General features: G+C 42.6%; 1 protein-coding gene across 3 annotated transcripts in view; it reads right to left on the minus strand.

Annotated features, from left to right (window-relative positions):
- Window positions 1–10,370: 10,370 nt before the first annotated feature.
- The window catches only part of KBTBD3 (kelch repeat and BTB domain containing 3), a 34,716-nt gene continuing 21,036 nt past the window's right edge, over window positions 10,371–24,050 (minus strand). For all 3 annotated transcript variants that reach the window (XM_032356342.1, XM_032356341.1, XM_032356340.1), the window contains 2 exons: window positions 20,274–20,516; window positions 10,371–15,948 (listed from right to left, as the gene is read on the minus strand). In XM_032356342.1, coding sequence (XP_032212233.1) covers window positions 14,346–15,948; window positions 20,274–20,494 — 1,824 coding nt within the window. In that variant the 5' untranslated portion in view covers window positions 20,495–20,516 and the 3' untranslated portion in view covers window positions 10,371–14,345. The remainder of the gene's footprint in view (window positions 15,949–20,273; window positions 20,517–24,050) is intronic.

The raw sequence follows: 24,050 nt of genomic DNA on the forward strand, positions 1-24,050 counted from the left end.
AACTAAAGGACAACTGAAAGTATAAGACAAACACCGGTTTTTAAAAAAATGACTTTTGGAAATAAAATAGTTATAGGCGTTTTCTTTATGAAGAACCTACTTTAACCCATTATGGATTAATGCATTAACAGACTCTCTGTAGCAGATTTCTTTAGACATGGGACATAGGTCGGAAAAATAAAGAGGGAAAGCTAATGGAGGGGAAAAGGGTAATTAATGTGTCCTGACAATTTGACCTGGAAGTGGTCATAGGAAAGAGATGATTTAACCTAATTCATAATTTCACCACCTGGAGTAGTTACTCTTGATTATCCAACTGTTCTAATGTATTTAAATTTGTTTTGGCATCGTTCTGGTACTGGTACAGACAAAATATGCAGGGTTCAAATACCTCATTTCATTATTTGACTTTTTTTTTTTTTAAGATTTTATTGATTTGTCTGACAGAGATCATAAGTATCAGAGAGGCAGGCAGAGAGAGAGGAGGAAGCAGAGAGCCCGATGCGGAGCTCGATCCCAGGACCCTGAGATCATAACCTGAGCCGAAGGCAGCGGCTTAACCCACTGAGCCACCCAGGCACCCGTGACTTTTTTTTTTTTTTTTTTAACTCATCTCTCCTCCCAGTATGGGGCTTGAACTCAGCGACCCTGAGATCAAGAATCTCCTGCTTTACTAACTGAGCCTGCCAGGTGTCCCTTGACAAGTATTTGTTAAGCATGTACCCAGTAGTAGATACTTAAGATCCCTGCCTTAATGTAACTTAAGCAGAAGAAAACATAAAATATAACTATACACTGTGTAATAATACACTGTACATGATATATACTATATATGTATGTATATAATATATGTATGTATATGTGTATAATCTATGTATATTATATATATAAAACAGTATATTAGAAGATGAGCAGTGGATAAAAGAAGAACAGAGTGTCGGGGTTGGAGGCTCTGGGGACTGGGGTGGTGGCAGGTTTAGCGTGCTCGGGTAAGGTAAGCGTCGTTCACAAACTGACATTTCTGCTGAGCTTTGAAGAGGGAGGGGGAGCTGGGAGAGAGCCTTCCTGCAAAGGAAGCCCTCAACATGGAAGCCCCGAGAAAGGGCCTCCTGTGCTGAGTGAGTGGAGGGAGAATGTAGTAGGTGAGGAGGTCGGTAGGAGACAGTGGGTCTGTGGCACAGGCTTTGGTTTTCTTAGAGAAACTTGGAACCATCTGAAGGTTCTGGGCAAAAGAATGAAATGACCTGATCCACAGAGATCCAACAGGACCACTCTGGCTCCAGTGTTAAGAACAGACTGTAGAGCTCTGAGTGGAAGCAGAAAGACTAGTCAGGAGGCTACTAGGATACTCCACATAAGAGATGGCAGTGGCCCAGGTCAGGGCAGAGGAGGTGGTGATGCCGGTGGTTTTCTGAAGGTAGAGCTTACGGGAATTCCTGACGCATGGGACATAAGGGTGAGCAAGGCGAGTTGAAGATGTCTGCAAAACCTTTGGCGTGAGGAAATGGAAGCACAATGTCTGGGTTGTAAGAAAGTGTAGTAGGAGTTGAGCATTGGAAACCTTAAGTTTTTTGACGTCTGTTAGACGTGACAGGAGATAATATGCAGGAATTTTGATGTAGGAACTTCAGAAGAGGTATGGATTAGAAGTATGCGTTTGGAAGCCATGGGCGAATGGATGGTCCTGACACTGGATGAGGTCACCCAGGGAGATGGTGTGGAGGGAGCAGATAGTCTCGAGCTGGTCCCAAGGGCACCCTCACTTCAGAAGATCCGAGACAAGGGAGGGAGCATGCATAGCAGACTGAGCTGGAGTGAGGCCGCAGGAAAGCCAGAAGAGGGTGAGGTTCTGGAAGCCCCACAAGGAAAGTAAGAAGCGGCTGACAGGTCAGGCAGGAGAAGTATCTGGAGGCCACTGGTGCTCTTGACAGAAGCAGTTGTGGTGAAGTCATTGGCAGAAGCCTGAGCAAAGAAAGATAAGAAATGGACACATGCAGAGAAGTGGGGCAGTTGCTGGAAGGCATATGGCGTCCCCATGTCTGTGTGCTGGTAGGAGGGATCCATGGAGCTGGGAGATGGAAGGAGGAAGGATTACTGAGGTGAAAGGGGGTGTAATTTCACAAGAACACGGCATCTACCACAGCCCCCCTCCCTTGTGGTTCCCAGGTACTGTGGTCGCCCGTGGCCAGAACCCGATGACCTTCCTCCTGATGAACTGACGCTACCTCAGTGCCCACCTCACGCCTCTCGCCATGCAGGGGTTTTCCCATCTCCCAAGATCCCAGGAAGAATGGTGAGTCCAGTATGATGAAGTATTGAGAGAGAGACACACCATATTCTTTCAATACAGTGTATTATTATAGTTCTATTCTGTCATTAGTTATTCTTGTTAATCTCTGTGCCTTGTTTGTAAATGAGATATGTAGGGAGAAACACAATATACTAGGATTTGGTTTCAGGCCTCCCCTGGGGCCCTGGGAGTGGAACGCTGGTGGGTAGAGACAGAGGGATGCTGGTAGTGGGTAGGTGTGATTGGTGGTGGGAATTTAGAGATGTTCTCATCAGACCACTTGTGCCGAGTTTTGATTTTGCCAAGCGTGACAGAGCAAGACAGGGGCAAAGGATTGGAGCGTGTGATCCTGGGAGCCATCCGAACGTCTGACAGTGGCACACAAGCAGTCTTTACTTCACCACGTAGTGTTACCTCACAGTCGTGACGGAAAGGGGATACAGAAGCAGAGCTTGGAGGGAACGTGGCTGCCACGCAGAGAGCGACACAAATGCAAGGCATCGGGGGAGGAGAGGCGAGGCCGGGAGGGGGCCACGTTCTGCCGTGAGAGAACACAAGGTTGAGTCAGCTGTGGAGGTTGAGTGTTAAAAATGGCGTCAGATCAATCCTCCCTCCCTGCCGCTGTGGCCTCTGTGGTATTTCTTGCTTCAGAGTCGATTTTCCGTCCTTAAATCTGTTATTTTGTGAAGGTCTTCAGCCAGCAGAATGCAGAAGTGGCGTCGGGGGTGTCCGAGGCCAGGTCTTGAGGCCTCGAGGCTCTGCTGTGTCGGGGAGTCAGCCCCCTGGGGGGAGGCCCTAGCCGCGGCCCTGCGCTGGCCCGTGGGGTAGACGCTGGCCACGCGGGGCTCCTCAGCCCTTGCCATGGGGCTGGTAGCTGAGAAGCGGGCTCTTGGGCTTCCAGCCATTTTCATCGGTATTATTTTCGGTGTAAATAGCCACGTGCGGCTGGCGCTTCCTGTGGGGGACTGCGCGGTCCTCGCGGAAACAGACACCGCGGCCGCGTGAACGGGGACGGAGCATCCCCCGGGCAGCCAGCCCCCTGCTGCCGTGCGGGGGGCCCCCAGCCCTGGGTGAACCCCTCCAGCCACCAGCGTGTGGAGCGGAGATGAGCTGTCCCCGCTAACCCTGCAGCAGCAGGAGCAAGAAGGCTGTCTTCAGCCACTGAATTTGAGGGAGCTTGTCACGGGAGCTGACCAGTAGGTGACTGGTGAAGACGGGGGCGAGGAGGGCCTGCCCTCCAGCAAGGCCTGCCACACCTTCCTGCCTCGTGCCTTCCCCCTCACAGGCCGTAAAGGTTACTCCGCGGAAGCGCTGACTGCACAGGCCCAGTGGAAGGAATGAAGGTGCTGGAAGTAGAACGGGTGAGGAGAAACCTTCTCACTTATTATGGACGAGGGTCTCCTGCTCAGAAAACCCCAGTGGCCCATGGAGGAACAAGGCAGAACCAGGATGTGTGGGCCCTGCTGCTGCATTTGAGAGCCTCTTCCTGGGAGCCCTGCTCCCTCCTCCACCCCACAGGACACCTTCCTGTTCTGTTTTGTTTTGTTTTCCCTCAAGGTCCTGACCTTGGTTTTCAGTGTAGCCCACTTAAGGCCAGTGGGGGTGGCTGGAGAGCAGGATGGAGCCAGGATTGTTTACAGCTGTTGGCCTGACTCCTCTGGCCTGACTCCTCTGAGAAGCACCGGTTTCTACTCCCAGCACCAACTCCCTTGTTGCTGAGGTGCTGACTCCGCATCCTGTGGGTTCCCTGGTGTCCTTGGTCACAGGGAACTGATGCTCCTTGTCTCTGCTCTCCTTTACTGCCCCGATGCTGCATAAACGACATCTGCAGGGTCAAGGCGGGCCCGTGAATTATTAATGAAAGGGATCATTTTACCTGAGTGGAGTTTTTCCCTCCTGACCATCGTCATGCTTCCTTTCCAAATGTCCATCGGCTGACCGCCGCACCCTTTCTCAAGTCTGTGCTATTTTGGTGAGGATGTACTTGGGGAACAGATGAGAAATGGTACTCTCCCTCAACTGGCCGGGGGAAAATGTTAAAGCTGTCCCCTGCACACTCTGTGACACATTGTGTAGGGCTGGGTATGGACCCCAGGGGAGGGGATTATTGAGAAGACTTTGTTCATTCCAAAATTTACACATTTTTCTTCATTACATTTTGTGCAAATAAAATATTCACTATATCTGAGAGTCCCTGTAGACTCCTAAGAGCCCTTACCCATTTGGGGGCTGTTCTAGGGTTCTGGGGTCTTGGCTTGTCTGACCCTCTGCTCATGTGTGTGCAGGAAAGTGGGCTTCATTCTCCTTCTGGCATCAGCCACAGGAGCTGAGCTTGACCTTGAAAGCTGTGGGTCAGGGAGCATAAGGGAATTCTCATCTGTGCGGGCAGATGTGGAAGTCAAGGCAGAGTGGGGGAGGGAGAAGGGAGAAGAGGAGAGAGAAAACCAAAAATGGGGCCAAAACCCCATCTGGAAAAACACTTCTGATTTTCTTGCTGTTATACCTCCATGCTTTGTACGGTCATGACACACGTCGGTGGGACAAGAAGCGGCGGTTGAATGAACAGATGACTAGATGAGAACCTTGTGGTTGAACCTAGGAAGGAATAGTTAGGGCCAAGTCCAAGCTCTGTTGGGCATTAGCCATGTTTTACTTTGTCCCTCCATTCCCTCTGCCGAGGTAGAAGTGGTACTTCTTAGACTTAAAATTTTATCTCTAACTGTTGGATTTAAGACTGGTAGCACAGTGAAGGGTTAGGGGAAGTTGGTCCTGCTGAAACGAAGGAAGAAAAAGTAGCAGAGGAGACACGGGCATTGTACTGAACATTTTCCACCAGCAGGCACTGTGTCAAGCGTATCACACCCGCTTTCTTGATTCTCACAACATTTTGTGGGAGCTACAACCAGTAGCCCGGTTTTACTGATGAAGAAGCTGGGCACAGACTTTAAAGTAACTTTGTCAAGTTAATGCAGCTTTTAAACCACTGTCGGTGGTCCACTGAGAGCCGGCCTCGTTCGCCTGAGCCACAGGTTTCCCGACTGGCTTACTGTTAAGAAGTAAGAAGTATTTGCAGTGCTTATGGAAAATATGAGTTCCCAGGACCCGAATCTAAGCTTATTGAATCAAAATAAGCAACAAGGAGATCCTGGATTCTGTATCTTTAACTGGCACTCTAGATGATGGCCTTTTTTAAAAGCAAGTTTGAGGTACACTACGGATGCTATATGCTCCCGGTGGCTATCCCATTACTAAAATTACTGGTTAGAGCTTCAATATGTTACTTATGCATGGAAGAACGTTCAGTGCTTTGAACTGTTGAATAATTTTCTGCATAAAAATTCCTAGAAACATGAGTATAGCTTCTGATCCTTAAGAAGGAACATGAACTCTGTATTAATGTAAGAATACTATGGTTACATTTTATTTCTTTAGGAATAGATACAAGGTGAATACTATTTGTAAAAGAAACAAAAAATTCACTGATTTGTTTAAAGGTTGTTTAAAAAAGATCTATAAATAGTTTGAATTCCAATTAATGTTTCATAACATAAAAGGATGGTTAATCTCTAAAAGGAAAACATTAAGGCTAATTGGATTTTTAAATCTGAAAAGCCCACAGGGAAAGCCTTTTCTTGATTAAAAAATTTAGCTCATTTTACAGCATATATTTTGGTCAGGGTTAGGGAAGGGTAATTAACTTCCCATGGAAGATTCACTAATTAACACTAGCGCCAAATCAGGCTACACAAACCTTGAACTTGGAAGAAATGCAAAAATATTTATCAGGTGCAGTGCAGTAGAATCTAAAACTATAAATACTAGGATGATCTGTTTAATATTAATGCCTACATTCTATTTTAAGTCCCACAGATTTCTTAATTTTTTTTCTGGATATTACTAAGTTTGCTATCTTGGGTCTAGTTTCATCAAGCTTTGTAGAGTCTTTAAGATTGCAAAATTTAATAAATGCAAACAAATTTTATCCTGGAAACATTTTTTTTTAAAGATTTTATTTATTTATTTGAGAGAGAGAGAGAAAGTAAGGGAGCATATAGGAGGGGAGAAGGTCAGAGGGAGAAGCAAACTCACCATGGAGCTGGGAGCCCGATGCGGGACTCGACCCCGGGACTCTGGGATCATGACCTGAGCCAGTGGCAGTCGCCTAACCAACTGAGCCACCCAGGTGCCCATGGAAACATGGGTTTTATACAAGTATTTAAAAATACAGCCTGCAGTTTTAATTAATTAAGCCTCATTAATTGATTGGTTTAGTGCCACATTGCCTAAAAAAACAGCATTTTTTAGTTTCAAAAACTTCAAAACACTTTATAAACATTATTTTGACTCTATCGTCATCGTAAAAGTGGTATTAATTTTTAGGACTATTATTTTTCTCTGTAAAATATACCTATAAGTCAATGAAAATCTGTTTATTGGCTAAATTGCTCCAAGTAGTTTTTGTTAGAACATACTGGGTACTTCATTCGGTAAATGTATGAGGCCCCATAGCAGAGTAGTGACTGACGCTGAGTGATTGGAAAGGGGATACACTGCTAGTTTAAGTGTCCTTTGCAATTTATTTTCTGTAAGTACGGAGTTACACTTTGTCCCTGAGGGGCTTTTCTCTCTCTCTCTCTCTCTCTTTTTTCTTATTATGGGGGCAGGGAGGACAAATTCGGGTAGATATAGAATTTGGGAAAGAACTTCAAATGGCAGCACGTCAGACGGACATTTTGTTTCATGACCTAAGAACAAAGCTTCCCTTCCTTTCTCTTTCTTTATTCCTTTCCTTTCCTTTCCCTTTCTTCCTTCCTTCTTCTTTCTTTTGTGTGTATGTGAGAGAGAGAGAGAGAGAGAACAAGCAAGCAGGGGGCAGAGGGAGAGGGAGAGAGAGAATCTTAAGCAGACTCCACACTGAGCACAGAGCCTGACGTGGGGCTTGATCTCACAACCCCAAGATCGTCATCTGAGCTGAGACCAGGAGTCAGATACTTAACCAACTGAGCCACCTAGGCACTCCTACCTTGATGTTTCTAATAAGCTTTTGAGAGTCTTCTGTGTAGGGGATTAAAGAGAAGGAATGATTCCAGGTTTGAGGGACAAAGGGAATAGCAGAAGCTGGAGGCAGATGGGGAATTGGAGGCAAGAAGAGACTTGCCTCTTGCAAGAAGAGAGCAGTGAGTCTGGACCAGCGGTTAACGGGAGTGCCAGAGAGCTTTAGAAATTCAGAGAAGGCAGCTGGCCTTATGCAGTCCTGTGGGATAGGGACGGACTTGGTTTTTCACTGGTTGGGTTTCTGAGGAGGAACTCTGTTTCCACCTGGACAGTAGTGCAGAGAGGAACCTGGGAGCCAAGGTCAATGTCATTAGTAAATGACACATAGGAAGAAATCACCACATAGGAAGGCCAGAGACATGATGGAAAATGGGCCTATGCAGAAAGAGGAAACATGACAGGAATTGGAACCGAGACATTTGTCCAGTGTAAACACATGAACAATCTTTCCATGGTCCGAGTCCATCTTCGGGCCCCCTTCCTAGCTTCCCCCAGGCATCTGGGCTTATGAGTTAGGGAGGAGGCTTATTGCCCAGAAGCTGGCTGTTGCATGTGTGCCTTGATCCAGGGAGGCAGGGATGGCCAGGTCTGGGGCCGTGCACAGCCGGCTGGTGTCTGCTGCTGTCATTTGTGGCTCAGGGACATTTGGTTTCTTCTTCCTTAGCTCTTAGGGTCTGGGGGTGGGGGTCTCACACACCTGTGACTCCTCTGAAGTCTGAGGGGTGCTGTGCTCTCTCGGATGGGGGTGTCCGCCTTGAAGCGCATGCAGGGCCCTTTCTCAGAGCTAGAGGTCCCTTCGGAAACCCTCCCCCCAAACTCCCGCCACCATACCCTGGAACCCCGAGTCTGATCAGAGCACTCAGGGCATCTGGGGAGCGGAGGTGGCGAGAAAATGAGCAGCTCAGCACCCACCTGCACCCACTGCTTTCCTTTCCAGTAACCACAGGTACACACAGAATGTGTTCTTTTCTGAGACACATTTTAATAAATAATTATTTTACAGAATTGAAATGTTCACTACATGGTAATATGGTTCACATGGACCTGCAGAAATTCTGATTTTGTTTCTCGAAGCATATCGCAAAAGCCCACATTCCACAATAGGGAAATGAAGAAACTTGTTTGCATACACAGGGTTCAGTAACCGGAGCACTGGCTCCTCCCGTGCCGAGGATGTCGCTGAACTATTGGGCTCTAATAGGGGACGAAAGTGGATTGCATGTCCACTAAGGAACTTTGCAGTCATTGTTTTATATATGATCACCTTTGAAAGGAAGCACAGAATTAGATACAAAATTCACTGAGAACAAACAGTTCCTAAGCACTAAAAAAGCAGGTAGATAAATGACTGGACCTGTAATTCTACTTCCAGGAACCAACCGTGCATATATGGCGCAGCCGTCCGTGTTCTCCAACAGGGCTCTGCGTCTCACTCTCAACAAATGCTTCAGTGTTAGCTCTTCCAAACTAACAAAAACTACAGCCGTGTAAATCCCCTAACCCAGGCTTCTCGGACTTTGACCATGAGACAGGTCTCAGATATTACAAAAAGAACACACACATTCATAACTGAAGTCTGATGTGCTATCCTTCTAAGAGGTCAGATCCTGAAGTAGATCAAAATGATTTCCTTTGTCCGTGGAAATAAGTTGCAAAATGTACAGCTATAATGTACCTACTCACTAACAATATAGTTGTAACAAATCTTCTTTGTTTCACATATTGGGTCAACAGAATAGCAGTTTACTGGATGTCTAATTATATGCAGGTACTGTGCTAATTGCTAGGTCCAGAAATGATGAATACATTGTCCCTATTCCTAAGAGCTTCCAATTAAATGAGGAAAACAGACACAAAAAGAAATATTTAGACCACAACGTGATAATCAGGGAACTGTACTGTTACGCCAGCCACCTTGTTTCCCTTGAAACCAACAGCATCATTTGGTGAACTAGTTAGACAGCTGTGGTGGAGAATGCTGTCCAAGTCAATGGGATGAGTAGAGCTGCCTGGCTCATAGCATTGTTCAGCAGTGGCGTCATTACAGGGAGAGGGCATGCTCTAGCCAACCAGACTAACAGTACAGGTGAAGCTCAGCACTTAGATCGCTGTTACCATAAGGCTAATCTTCATTGATTTGTAAGCAAATCGTCCTCTCATTACCCACCAAGGATGTGACTGCTTTGGTTTCTATTTCTGTATACTTTTTGAGGTCTTTATTAGAAGTGGTTTTAAGAGTCTGAAAACCCTAGCTAATGGCAAATGATTGAAAGACTTACTAAAATTTGGCTTTAGAATTCCTCTCCCAGAAAACTTGTGTTTGTAGTTTATGTTGATGGTTGGGGGGGGGGGCTTAAAAGGAGAAAGACCCAGCTGGGCTCTAGTTCAGAATGGATTTGTAACAACTAGAGCAGGTTCGAGGATGAAAATGCCTGAATTATCAAGAGATTCCACAATGCTGGTCATGCTTAACCCACAGAAAAGGTGAGAGAATTAGGATAGATTTTCTGAGGCACCTGTAAGAAAAGGCATGTAACCCCAGCCGTTGTGGCAGGTTTTAAAGTGCTAAGCATTTCAACAGGAAGGAAAATAACACCTTGATTTTACAGGAAGGGGAGACATGCTGCAGTTTGAAATACTTGTGGAGAGACAGGGGCAGGAAGTTAATGCCGGGAGGAAGCAGAGCTTTCTATGTGAGCAGTAATAGAACTTTTAAAAAATGAAGGCATTGAGCTCTTTATTCCTGAAAGAACTGAATTAGAAATTGGAAAAAAAAAATCATTTGTCAGGGTGAATCACCTGTCAGTGTGTTTTGGAATTTAGAGGGGCTTTGTCTCCAGCATGTCAGAAGCTGTGTTAGATTCTAAGGCTATTTTCAAGTTGGAATAGGAGTCTAGGATTTAGAAGTTATCTTTTGATCAATGTATAATAGTACCATCCTGTGATTATATTCCCTAACGAGATATTAAATTTAATTAAGCATTATTAGTGCCATCCAACAGAATCGATTTATAAACACATCTAGGTTTTTAAGATATAAAGATATTCTTTTAAATCAAATACTCTTTAACTAGAATCACTACATTTAACTAGACAGCAACATTTGCAGCAAAACAGGCACTAATTCAGGAGAAAATTTTAGGTGCTGGTCTTTCAGTGTCTGTTCTCTGTGAAACAGATGTGCATCCACAGGAGAGAGGAGGAAAAGGCCCTATTAGCAGTGCACTAAAAACATCAGCACCATTGGTAGATTTTTCCTGAGTGATTAAAAAGAAAAAAAAAAAAAGATTGAAGAACAGATCGTCTCCAATAAGACTGGTCCTAAACTGGCGTAGTTGTTAGACTCTGGTCCTACTGAAACCTTGCATGTGCAGAGCTACTGAGCTACTGAGATCAAGTTCCTTAGAATCTAAAATGCTCAATAAATCAGAGGAGGCAGTCATCAGTCATACATCAGAAAACTAGAAAAATGGGAAAGTGTAAAGAGCATGTAGAAATCTTTGGTTGTTGACTGCTGTATTGGACTTAACGGGGTGGACCATGGGAGGACGTGTCTTACTCTAAATATGGCTTTTCAAAGGGGAGTCAAGTGATTCCTTACGTTGAATGGAAATCTGCTTCCCTATGAAGTCTAGCCTTTCTTTTTAGGTTGCAACCTCCAGGGCTGCCCATGGAAGCCATTTCCAACTCTAAATATCAAAGACTTTCTACACACAAGATCCAATTAAACTGAGAATGAGCACCTAACAGTAACACTACATGGTCCACACCATACTTGATCGTTAGATTGTATTTACTGCTTCCCTATCTCAGAATGTCAATACATGTTTCTCTTTACTTGAGTCTGATTTTCTGAACGGTGCCCCTTAAGCGAGGCGTACCATGCTCAGATCCAGTTGCTCTTGATACCAGATGTGGTCACTCTCAAAGCACACTTGCTTTCCAGAGTAGCAGATCAAATACTGCTATGATAAAGACTTCCCACCCAGAACCAGAGCTGAGTGTGCTGGGAAGGTAGTTAATTTTGATTATGCAAATATTCTTCCTACTGCCCAGTTTTTCAAGCAATAAATGAACAAAAGGTGCTCCACATTTGAAATCAAGTTTGTGGATCACTCTGGGAGTGCCCATTCACTTTGAACTGATCTCATATAAATGTTCAATTGAATCGTCTTCATATATAATAATGCCAGAGACCTACTTTCAATTTTAGAAGATGTATTAGATTTTTTTTTGTGTGTGTGTGTACATAATCCAAATCATAAAGGACTTAGAAATGTTTAACAGAATTTTTCCACAAGAACAAAAGCAACCTAGGTAATGAGCACAATTATTTTGTCTCTTACATTGCATTATTGGCTGAACAAGGATCATGAAGGGAAAGCAGACTTTAGAGAAAAAAAAAAAAAAGACTTGGGGAAGAGGCCATAGATAAAGGGATGTGTTGTTTCCTCTGACCTAACTTTACAGACAGGAATACAGCAGCTCTTTCTGGGGGTTCTGAGAATAACCTTGAAAGATCAGATACTTGCCTGTCGGAGATCCAGAATGGAGTCAGGCCAGAACGACAGGCATGGTTCTCAGACTGTAAAGCCAGGGATCGGCAAGATGAGAAGGCTATACCCAGTTCAGTCACTTACAACGTGTGCATGTGGCTGGGTTCCTCGACGGTGCGGGACACAGACAACCATTTTGTCAGTATGGCAGACAGATAATGAAAGTGCCACCTTTACAAGAAGATGTAAAATTAGAACAAGATCAGTCATTAATGGAGCCAAGCCCAGCCCAGCAGTCTGTGCTCTGATGCCAAGGATCAAAGTAAAAAAACAAAAACAAAACAAAAAAACCCACAGTAAATAAAGGAAGAATTCAGGTGTTGATGACTAGATGGAGTACTTTTCTTGCTGTTGTAACTGACAAAGAGCACCCAGTTGTGGATGTAAAGGGGTGGCAATGAGAAAAACATGATCAACAAGTCAAGTGCAGCAACTGTAGAAAAAAAGCCTCGTGTGTTAGAAAGTGTATTAAATCAAATGCAGGGGGAGCTTCCTAGGCCTTGTTTCTAGAAACATTACCATGAACCAACAGCTAATGAGAAGATTGGCAGACATCAAGATAATCTGATAATGAATCAAGATCAGGAAGGGATTGTTTCGCCTTAGTTTTTCCTTTCTGGAAGAGATGAACAATTCCTAGAGTCAGTAATTAATATTTATTTTAAACATACTTTAATTATTTATATATGTTTAAGTTAACAGTTCAGTAAATCCAGGTAGGTGACCCACTGTGTTATGGTCTTTCCTAAATAATTTTTTCATAGCCACAAGTATACACAAAAAAGCATTCACTGAACTTCCTTTTTTCTTGCACACACAGACACACAGACACACACACATAAACACATACATATGGGAAAGGGCAGAGCCCACTTAAGAGGGACAGCCCACAATTCTACAGAATACTTTTTATGCAACAGCCATCTGATTAGGGACAGTCTAATTTTGGAAATGCATGATCATGTAGTCTAATATTCTGTTCTATTTTGAAAAAATATATATATATTTGAAGCTTATGATTGCATAAACTTATATGGTATAGTGGAAGGACCTTTATTTAGGTTTATTTCTACTTTTACAACCTAAAATAGTTATATCTTTTAAACTAATGAAAGAAACATACTCTCTTACAACCCAGAATCATCCTACCTGAGAACAAGGATGATTGATACTCTTTCTTTGTTTGGGTGAAAGATGATGAAACATCTAAACAGTTACAGCAAGTTGTGAATTTGAGCAACACCAAAAACCTAGTCATTTAAAAAAATTTAGAAAATAAATCACTGTGACCAAGTTACATAAGTTGTAAACCAACACGATGCTTTATGGTTGATATATATCATCAAAGGAAACTGATATGGTACTAATTTAAATGTTGAAATTTCTTTTCCTTTTTTTTTAATGTTGAAATTTCTTACTGCAACTCAAATTTGAACATTTAAAAAATTATGAAAATCAACATAAGGACACACTGATCTAGAGGCCAGATTTCCTCCATCCTCAATTATGTTGGAACCTGGCAAGGACAGAGAATAAGTATTTGAGGACCACCATCTTGGAATCCAAGAACTTCACTCAGAAGGTTATGATAGACTCAGATTGGTTTTAACTTAGAACTAATAATTAAATCAAGAATGTTAATTTACTGAGCCTGAGCCAGAAAATGAGAAAGATATGATACTGCTAGAAACTAAAACCAACAAACACTGGGATCTAATAAAAGAAGCAATTTTAAAAGCATTTCAGTAACTGCCATTGGCATTATGGCATTGTAGCATGGGACATTATGCTTTAATGAAGAGTTGAATCATAAAAAAAGTTGAGCCATGTTGAGTGTACAGCTTAGAAGCCTAGGGAAATACACAGCATTTTAGAAAAGTTTACCTAACCCCCAAAAAAAGAGGAGGGAAAAGAAAAAAGGAAGAGCTGAAAAGAAGCTAAGCCAGGATCAGAAAGGGTAAGAATTCAGCAACTCTTACTCCTGTAGTAACGGGGCAGGCTTCTTACCTCTTTCTAATTAAAATTTCACTTCATCTAATATAATGTGCAAATAATCCATTTTCACTACCTTAAGAGATTTTCCCCACCTAGATAGTACAAATCTGTGAACACTTATTTGTTCTTACTAGTCTTTTATGGATAAAGTACTCTAAAAATCAAGACAGCAACGCCTACGAGTTTTATTTACAGATGAGAATACTAAGTGTTCTGGATTCTCCAAGATTCAGTTATATTCAGTATAATGTTTGGTGAATGTATTTTGTCTTTGAAGTTTCTGGCAACTGCTAAGTCATATATGCTTACATTCATAGTGATTCTCTAACAGACGGTACATTTTATTTTACTAAGAGGTAAAGGCCTTGTTACCAACTATTACGGTTAGTAGATTTATGGTAGGTTTCTAGAACTGGAATAGTTTTAGAATGTCTAAGCACATGCTCCTTTCAGAAATGGTTAGAAAACCATGGGTCTCTGTATTTATTGAACTGAATCACCTGACAGTAGAATTCCGTTAAGGCTCTTGGCATCGGAGCGACTTCCTCCCACTCTGACCTGCTGCTGTGGTAGACTTGGACTTCATCTGTGATTTCGTCCGGGGCGTAATCGCCGCCCAAGATGTAAATTTTATCTTCAATCCCAACCGCACCTGCGTTGAAGCCCGCACACTCAAAAGAGCCTTCCCCCTTCCAGACGCAAGTATCTGGACAAAAACTATACACCTTGTAGGTGGAAAGGTCACATATGTACAGTGTGCAGTTTACTGGGACAGCTTTGATCAGCGTTGCATGAAAAAACTGCCCGAACTCTGCTACTAGTTCAGACCACTGGTCAGTGGTTGCGTTGTATTTAAAAAAGCAGTCGAGCGACGGGTTAAAGGCATCTGTAATCTCTACCTCCGACCCAAGGACATAGATGACATTCTGGCATGCGCTGGCTTCGGGGTAGTATATGCCCCTGGGTAAGGGGCTAACAGACATCCATTCTTTGGAAAGAGGGTTGTAAGACTCAACGTCTAAGAGACTTTTAATGTCCTGAGACCCTCTGGTCTTTCCACCTATGACAAATAACCTGTTGAGAGCCAGAACAGACGTATGCATGGTTCTTGGGGTCTTCATAGTTGATACCAGGAAGAAATCGTTTTTAACCGGACAGTAGCACCAGGTTTGGTCAGTCGCGTCGTGGTAGGACTCTGCAATGTGAAGCCGCACGGTTCTGCAGCACGGCCCCTTGCAGCCCCCGGTCAGGAATATCTTCTCTCCATAACTAGACAGACTAGACCCTGGCAGATCGATCAGGTGCGACTGTGGCAGTACTTTCCACGAGTCACTGTTGATGTTGTAGCAAAATGTGTATTGGTCGCCTCCGTTCTCCTCGGTTTTGTGGACAAAGATGTATTTCTCGGTGGTGGATGGCCGAGCATCAGGGAAGAGTCCGCCAGAACCTTGCACGCACTTCACGGCATCCATGACCACGTCAAAACAGTTCGTGCTCTTGAGTAAACATTCCTCGTTGAGCAGACAGTCTCGAAGCGTCTCCTCAGATAACTGATGTAATCGGACTTTTTTAATCAAATAAGGCAGATGCTTTTGCCTTGATTCTAGGTTATGTTTGGTCCAACTAAGGACAACTTTCAGGACAGTTTCTTCCTCGGGGACATTTAAGTCATCTGATTCTAGACATTTTTGCAGGACTCCAAAATTCATCTCTAAGAAATCACTGGATTTAAATAGCAAGGAAAAGTGGTTCTGTACAAAGTAGAGGGCGTGATCGAACAACCGAGGGGAGCCATAGCTGTCTGATATAGATAGTAACTGTAGACAGTTGACAAGGTTAATGCTTTTTATTAAAAAGTCACTGCAAGCTTTGGCCAGGAAGGAGACTTGAAGAAATGAGGACAACTGGAAGAACATTTCCACATTCTCATCTGTTATCTGCGTTTTCCCGGTATAGGCATAGTCAAGGAATGCCTTCACAGCTTTGGAGGACAGATTCGTGATGGTGACACTCCCACCATCTCTCTCTCTCATGTTTACTTCAAACATAGCCCTGCAACAGTGAAGAACAGAGAAGAACACGTGGGAAGAGGTCATTCCGTGCTAGCTGTCAACATTACCTTCCAGACGCTTCCTTGACCCTTAGGTTGATTTAAAATATATTTCAGACATGTCAAGTTTATCTTTATGAATTATCTAGAAGAGTAGTATACTGCATTGTTTATCTTTAAACATAACTCCCATACTACAGAATACACACATGATAGCCAAGCTGTTACAACTCATCCAGAGAAGACTGTAAGAAGAGTCACGTTTGGTGAACTAATTACATGCTCTTAAATATTATTCATAAAATTAGGGTAAAATCTCTCTAATGGCTGAATTTCTTTTTTTTTTTTTTTTGAGTTAATTAGTATCAACTCTGCAGGTGATAACTAGGAGTACTTAAAATATACAATGCTTCTGAGTTTAGGGTTTAAAAGTATCTTGCACAGTAATTTTCAGCTTGGCAGCAGTCAAACATGGGGAAGGTGGAATGCTGTGAGGTATCGCATGTCCCCAAGGAGTCTATGTGGGAAATCCACCACATGAGATATATTTAAATACACCCTGAAAGAGACACATTTCATGCAGCACTTTAGGAACAAAAGGGAATGTGATTTCGTGGAGCTAAACACCAACCCAAAAGGCTAAAAGTAAGTTTTCGAACAGACAGCCATTGAGAGATGGAGGTGGTCCCCAGATTTAAGTTCTTCTGAGTTCTTCTAAGCTGTAATTCATCCCCACCTGGCCAAGAGGATAGAGTCTAAGGAAGTGGGAACTTCAGGGGTTCAATTTAAGTGAAAATGTAACTTATTTGTAAGTGTTTGGGCAGGAAACTAAGACGTATTTTACTTTTGGTTTTGGTAGACCAATCTTGCCACCCATCCTTCTATTGACTTCATATCCAGCATGATTCATTTTCACACAGACCTGCTATGGCGGTTGTCAGTGGACAGCGAGCGGAGGCTGAGATTAAAGAGAAACAGCTACAAGAAAGAACTAAGGACCACCAGTAGCTGTACCTTTGGTAGGACTGGACTGACTGGTGTGGGTTCTGGTTTAATACTCGTTTGCGTCCGTACCATTATTGTCCAGGATACCTGTGTGAGCAGTGCCCTGAGGTACTTAAGTACTCTGGGGGGGACCAGTTTAGTTCTTAGAGTCTGTTCTAGAGGGTAAGCAAAGCTATTCAGGAAGCACTAGTATCCGACTGAGAAGTATGAGGAGCCCTCCAAATACGGGAACACCCCTCAGGACAAGGAAGGATGACACTTGGCTACTGGAGTAGATATAGTTAAACAAATTACGTACATGTTCTGCATCATGTACAGTTATCTCAGTAATGTCAGCTGAGCAATATGAAACTGTGATGACAATTATATTGGATTATGAAGACATGGATCATCAGTTTAGGGTAATATTAAGAGCCAGACCTCTAGAATATGGCTACCTGGGTGGGTGTCTGGCCATTGTCACTTACTAGCTCTGTGACCTTGGTGGGGAGGGCTTCACTGTGCTTCCAGTTCCTCATCTCAAAATGGGTATACTTGTAGTATCTATTTCACTGAGTGTTCAGAGTCATCAATGAGTTAATCAATGCAAAGTATTAGGTACTATCATTATTTTAGGAAAATGTTTTCTGTCAGATGCTATACATTTTTAGTTTATCACCAGCTTCCACATTTTCTTTGAGAAGACACAAGTAAGGTCATATTTCTGTACTTGCTCCTGTTCATCCTTAAAGTATCCAGTTACCATCCATTTCAAATTTGCCATATTACCAGAAAGTGGTTGTACAATATGTGAAACTCCTCTTTAGTCTTCTGTGACTTTACATCTCATAACTTTTATTTTCCAAAATCATAAAGTGCACTTCTCATGCATTGCACACTGGCCTGCTGTTTTACATTCTTCCTCCCAGTACTTCAGTGAACTTGATAACACAAATACTATGAATTAGTGGCCTCATCACTCAAGAATGTAAATTACAGAATTTCAGTCTTTATTTGTTTCCATTTTTATATGAACTGGGTATTCCTTTAGTAAAATACTATATATAATAAAAGATCTAGGACATTATAACATGGACATTTGTGTTACATCAAAGCAGGGAGAAGATTTTAATTGTTCTTTTTTTTTTTTTTTTTAAGATTTTTATTTATTTATTTGACAGGCAGAGAGGCAGGCAGAGAGAGAGATTGGAGGAAGCAGGCTCCCCACTGAGCAGAGAGCCCGATGCGGGGCTCAATCCCAGGACCCTGGGATCATGACCTGAGCCAAAGGCAGAGGCTTTAACCCACTGAGCCACCCAGGCGCCCCTAATTGTTTTAACAGGACTTTTAAAAAATGTAAAGCAGATCCATAAAAGTTAGGAGTAGGATGAACAAAATATTGTGCAGAAATTATGTGCAGATACATTTAATAAATAAGCTCTACATGAAGACTAGAGGAACTTCTTATTTTGTTAACATGATAGGGAAATCAACCTGGGTGTTTGCACCAGATTACGTCCATTTTTTGGTTTGGAAATAAGAGTAATCATAGCATCTAGTGTTAGTTGAAAGTAGTGGACAGCATCCTAAACAGTACATATACATTATTTCATTTAACCCTCATAATGACTCGGTAAGTTAGGTTCTTATTTATTATCTTAATTTTTACAAATAGGGAACCCGAGACTTGAAGAAATTAAGTCACTTGTTTAAGGTCATGTCTGATTAGTGGCAGAACCAGGATTTAGATTTAGGGCCTGTGTATTAAGAGGCCAGGTACTTAACCGTTAGAGCATCTAGCTCTAACGGAGGAGGTGGCAGAAGATGGGGGAACAGAATGGAGCTACTAGAAGAAAACTGGAATGGAACAGAGCTGGGGAGAAACTGGTGGCACTACCGAGAGGCAGAGCACAGGGACAGTGAGGGGCCCAGTGGAGTTCAAAGAACAGCTTAGGTTACCAGAGAGAAGACATGAAAAGAGCAGAGAAAGAACTAGTGTCTGGGTGGGGAGAAGGTGTAGCCTCCATGTCTCCGGTGATGTGGGATGCAGCACCAAGCCACTGCTCCCCACTCAAGCAGGAAAACCCCCAGGCACGGGAGTTCAGCGAGCAGTGACTATCAATACACTTTTGCTGATTGACTCCAGAGCAACAGGGGTGAGGTCTAATCAGATGCCGGTGGCAAAGTAGCAGTTTTAATTAAGGATTAAAATCAGTATAAGTTACCTTGCACCTAGTATATTTGTATTTTAAATCTTACTCTGTTTTTATAAATTTTATTTACTAGAGATTTAAGTCCTGCTTATTTTGAATAAAAATTGTTTCTATAACTGAACATAATGCAAATACTGCAATTAGGATTAAATTTATTGCAGTGAGACTGGGAGGGCTGAGGCCAGGATGTCACCAGGAGAGGTTCATGCATCTGACCAAGAGGACTCACAGGCGGGTATGACCTTGATATGGTTGCCACGGTACTGAGGTCCTGTGTCTGGCACTTGCCCTTGCAGAATCAGAAACCCACTGTCACCACAGGGGATTGGAACAGTGTCATTACGAGGACATTCCCTGTAGGATGATCTGTGGGGGAACCAAGTTATATTCAGAAGGTTGCCTGGAATCAGAACAAGTTGGGAGTTCTCCAGAAATGCTTCTGGAGGTACTTTTCCCATATAGGACTCTCTCTGTTAAAGAGAGAAGAAATCTTGAAATCCTCTGTGTGAGTCCTTCTCCCTTGTTTAGCGCACAGATACGTGACTAAACTCAGTTTTCCTCTCAAGTTCATTTCCTTTGACTTATACTTCCATTTTTTAATCCATCTGTCCTCTCCTTTTTTTCTAAACAACATAGTGCAAGAACTCCCCAAACAAAACTGGCTCTAGATCAAAACAGTTTTTTCCCCAGACCAGTGGTCCATACAACCTTAGGAAATGCTGACCTGGGAAGACCTGAACTATTAAAAAAGGTAGTCTTAGGGTGCCTGGGTGGCTCAGTCATTGGGCATCTGCCTTCAGCTTGGGTCTTGGTCCTGGGGTCCTGGGATCGAGGCCCGAATTGGACTCCCTGCTTGGTGGGAGGCCTGCTTCTCCCTCTCCCACTCCCTCCGCTTGTGTTCCCTCCCTTCCTCTCTCTCTCTCTGTCAAAGAAATAATAAAAAATCTTAAAAAAAAAAAGGTAGTATTAAATTTTCATATTAAAAATTCACTAGTTAATCTAGGTTCAAATTAGTTTTTATTTTAAGAATTGAAAATTACCATTCCATGCTCCTGTAGGGGAGAAATTCAGTAGTTATGAAACATAACTTAATAACACAAAATCTGAGGCACACACAGAAGGCAAAGTACCTGAAAAAGTCACTGCACGCTGCTAAGACACAGCGATGACATGGGATTATTTCATCTTTCATGATTATTTCAAAATCATAAAAGACATTTTGTTCTCTAAAATTCTGCAGTACACTTAAGATTTTCTGTCCATGATCTTCAGATACAAGGAAGTTGTTTTTCTTGTCAGGTGGAAGTCCGTTAAGTGAGTTTCGTTGATTGAAATGATATGAATTATCCATAGCCAATTCCTTTTGTTCTTAACTGGAATGGAAAAGAAAAATCACTGTTGTGGTGAGTCCTGATGACATTTCAGATCCAAAGTCTGTTCAGTGTCATTTATACTGAGAACAACTGTAACATAGTAAACTTGTTCTAAACATTTGTTTTCAGGACATTTAATAATAAACTTCTTCTGAATGTTTATAAATATTGAGATTCCTGGAATAAAAAGTACCATCAGATGGAAGGATACAGTTCAGGGCTATATAATTGTGTCAAATAGCACAATTTTAAAATTGTATGTGTACACACATAGGCTCTTACTACATGACTAGTCTTGTTGTATGTAAGAGGTATTATGTACCCCGTAGTTCTCACATGGCTGTACACCCAGCACATCCCTGTCCCCTCACATCCATTTTCTTCTAGCAGCAAAGAAAATGTTAAAATACTGATCTTGAAGCACAGATATATGCCTTCTGGGGTTCAGCTTTTCAGAGATAAACACCAAAAAAGACCAGAGTGTTAGATTGTATTTGTATTAACTAGTTACGGCCTTTAGTAAGGAAAGAAAGGCAAACATCAGTCCAAGTTGGCCTATATAGTTGCCTTTTATTTCTTTTCCTTGTCTGATTGCTTGTGGCTAGGACTTCCAGTACTACATTGAATCAGAGTGGTAAGACGGGACCTCCTTCTTTTATTCCTGACCTTAAAAATTTCTCCATTTTTCCCCATTTAGGATGATACTAGCTGTGGGTTTTCATATATGGCCTTTATTATATGGAGGTATGTTCCCTCTAAACCTATTTTGTTGAGGGTTTTTATCATGACTGGATGTTGAACTTTGTCGAATGCTTTTTTCTGCATCTATTAAGGTGATCATATGGTTCTTATCTTCTCTTACTGATGTGACATATGACGTTGACTGGTTTGTGAATATTGAACCATCCTGGCAACTCAGGGATAAATCCCTCTTGATCATGGTGAATGATTTTCCTAATGTATTGTTGAATTTGGCTTGTTATTATTTTATCGAGATTTTTGCTTCTATTTTTATCAGCGATATTGACCTGTAGTTCTCTTTCAATTTTAGTGGACTCTTTATCCTGTTTTGGTATGAGGGTAATGCTGGCTTCATAGAGTGAATTTAGAAGTTTTCCTTCCTTTTCTATTTCTTTTGGAATAGTTTGATAAGACAGGCATTAACTCTTCTTTAAACGTTTGGTATAATTCCTCTGTGAAGCCAATCTGGTCCTGTACTTCTGTTTGTTGGGAGTTTTTTGATCACTGATTCAGTCTATTTGCTTTGGTCTGTTCAAGTTTCCTATTTCTTCCTATATCAGTTTTGGTAATTTATATGTTTCTAGGCATTTATCCGTTTCTTCCAGGTTGTCCAGTTTGTTGGCATAGTTTATCATTAAAATTCTCTTACGATTGTTGGTCATTCTGTGGTGTTGGCTGTTATTTCTCCCCTCTCATTTGTGATTTTGAGTACTTTCTCTCTCTCTCTCTTAAGCCAAATTGTCCTATTTGAAAGCATGACAGAAAACAGTGTAACTTTATTTAAAAAGGCCTTTTAAACATGAGATCAGAAATCCAAGACAGTTGAAGGCCAGATCATTGTGACTTTCCCAAATTCAGTTCTATGCACACAACTTTACCCCACCAAAAAGCAAGAGGTGGGAAACAGAAAGGGAGAGAAGATTGGGAACTAAGGAGCCAGAGAAATAGGGAACCTTGATTCTCTTAGTATGTTTTTATTCTGGTTATCTGTTGCTTTGTAAATCACCAGAAAACTTAGTAGCTTGTGAGAACAATTTACTCTCTCTCATGGTTCTGTGGGTTTAACTGGAGCTTCTTGCTTGAGGCTTTAATATGCTTAGAATCAGGTGGCAGCTCTGGCTGAAGTCATTTGAAGGCCTGACTGGGCTTCAGGTCCAATATGGTTCCTTTTCGCACATTTCTGATGCTTCAAATGGGATGCCTAGAACAGACAGGTCTCTGTCTGTCTTTGTGTGTGTCTCTCAATGCACTCTCTCCATGTGGGCTAGCTTACACTTCCTCACAACATGGCGGTCTCTGGGTAGTTGGACTTCTTACACGGTGGCTGGTTCTCCCAGAGGGATTGTTTCAAGCCCAGGTGGAAGCTATACACAGAGAAGTAGTCTGAATAGTCCTAGAGCATCAGTTAAAGCTCTAGTCTAGGACTAAGACCATCTACTGCTATGTTGTCCAATACAGTAATCATGAGCCATGTACTGCTATTTAAATTTAAATCATCTGATTAAATTAAATTAAAAATTTGGTTCTTTGGTTGCTCTAACCCTATTTTAAGTAATCAGTAGCCACATGTAGTGTGATGGTTACTTTCATGTGTCAGCATGACTGGGCCAGGGAGTGCCCAGATACGTAGTAGCTAGGCATTATTTTGGGGGATGTCTGTGAGGGCATTTGTGGATGACGTTAACATTTGAAGTGTGAAACTCAGTAAAGCAGAGTGCCCTCCCTCATGTGAATGGGGCTCATCCATTCCTTTTGAAAGCCAGACAGAACACAAGGCCAAGTAAGAAAGAATTCTTTCTGTCTGCTGCACTGCGTTGGAGTTCGGGCGTTGGGCTTTTCCTACCTTCGGACTGAGACTTAGGACTGTCCCTGTCCCACTGGCTCTCTTGCTGGCTCTCCTGGCAGTATACCGGCTGCAGATCTCAGGGTTTCTCAGACTCCATGATCACAGAAGCCAGCTTCCTAGTGTAAATCTGTCTGTCTACCCATCTCTCCAGTTGGTTCTGTTTCTCTGGAGAACTGCATTGTCACATACGGCAGCAGCTATTACATTGTTCAGCAGAAATCTGAAATATTTTCATCATCACGGGAAGATCCACTGGACGGCTGATGTACTGTGGGAAGGCCAGTGTGTACACACATGCATGGGAGGGACGGCGAGCGTGTACAAGTGGGGGAGGGTAATAGGATGTGACTGGCAGTGTTCCTGGAAAAACAAGTTCCCTGCAGTGATTCTGTGAGCAGCGTTCTAAAGCAGCTGTAAGGAGGGAGACATAATGAGAGTGGGTGCCATGAAGGGAGAGAGATAATGAGAGGCTTGGGGGCAGTTCCGAAGAAAAGGAAGGCAGAAAAGAGTTGCACTAGTCAGAGTTCTCTGGAGAAACAGAACCAGTGAACCAATAGGTTATAAGCCTATTGTTTTTGTGTACAGAGGTACACACACACACACATACTGGTACATATAGTTTGTGTGTGTGTGTGTGTGTGTGTGTGTGTGTCTATAAAAAATAAGGAATTGCTTCACAAAATTATGGAGGTCCCAAGATCTGTGGTTGGCAAGCGGGAGACCCAGGGTAGTTTGAAAGCTGACAGCTTGGAAACCTGGAAACAGATGATTTTTTAATTTGAGTCCGAAGGCAGGAAATGATTTTTCTCAACTCAGCACTCAGATAAGTTTCCTCTTACTTAGCAATTTTGTCCTATCCAGGTCTTCAACTGATTGGGTGAGGCCCACCTTCATTAGGGAGGACAACCTGCTTCACTCAGTCCATATAGAAACATCCTTATAGAAAC

This window comes from Mustela erminea, chromosome 9 (assembly GCF_009829155.1).
Source record: "Mustela erminea isolate mMusErm1 chromosome 9, mMusErm1.Pri, whole genome shotgun sequence".
NCBI lineage: Eukaryota > Metazoa > Chordata > Mammalia > Carnivora > Mustelidae > Mustela > Mustela erminea.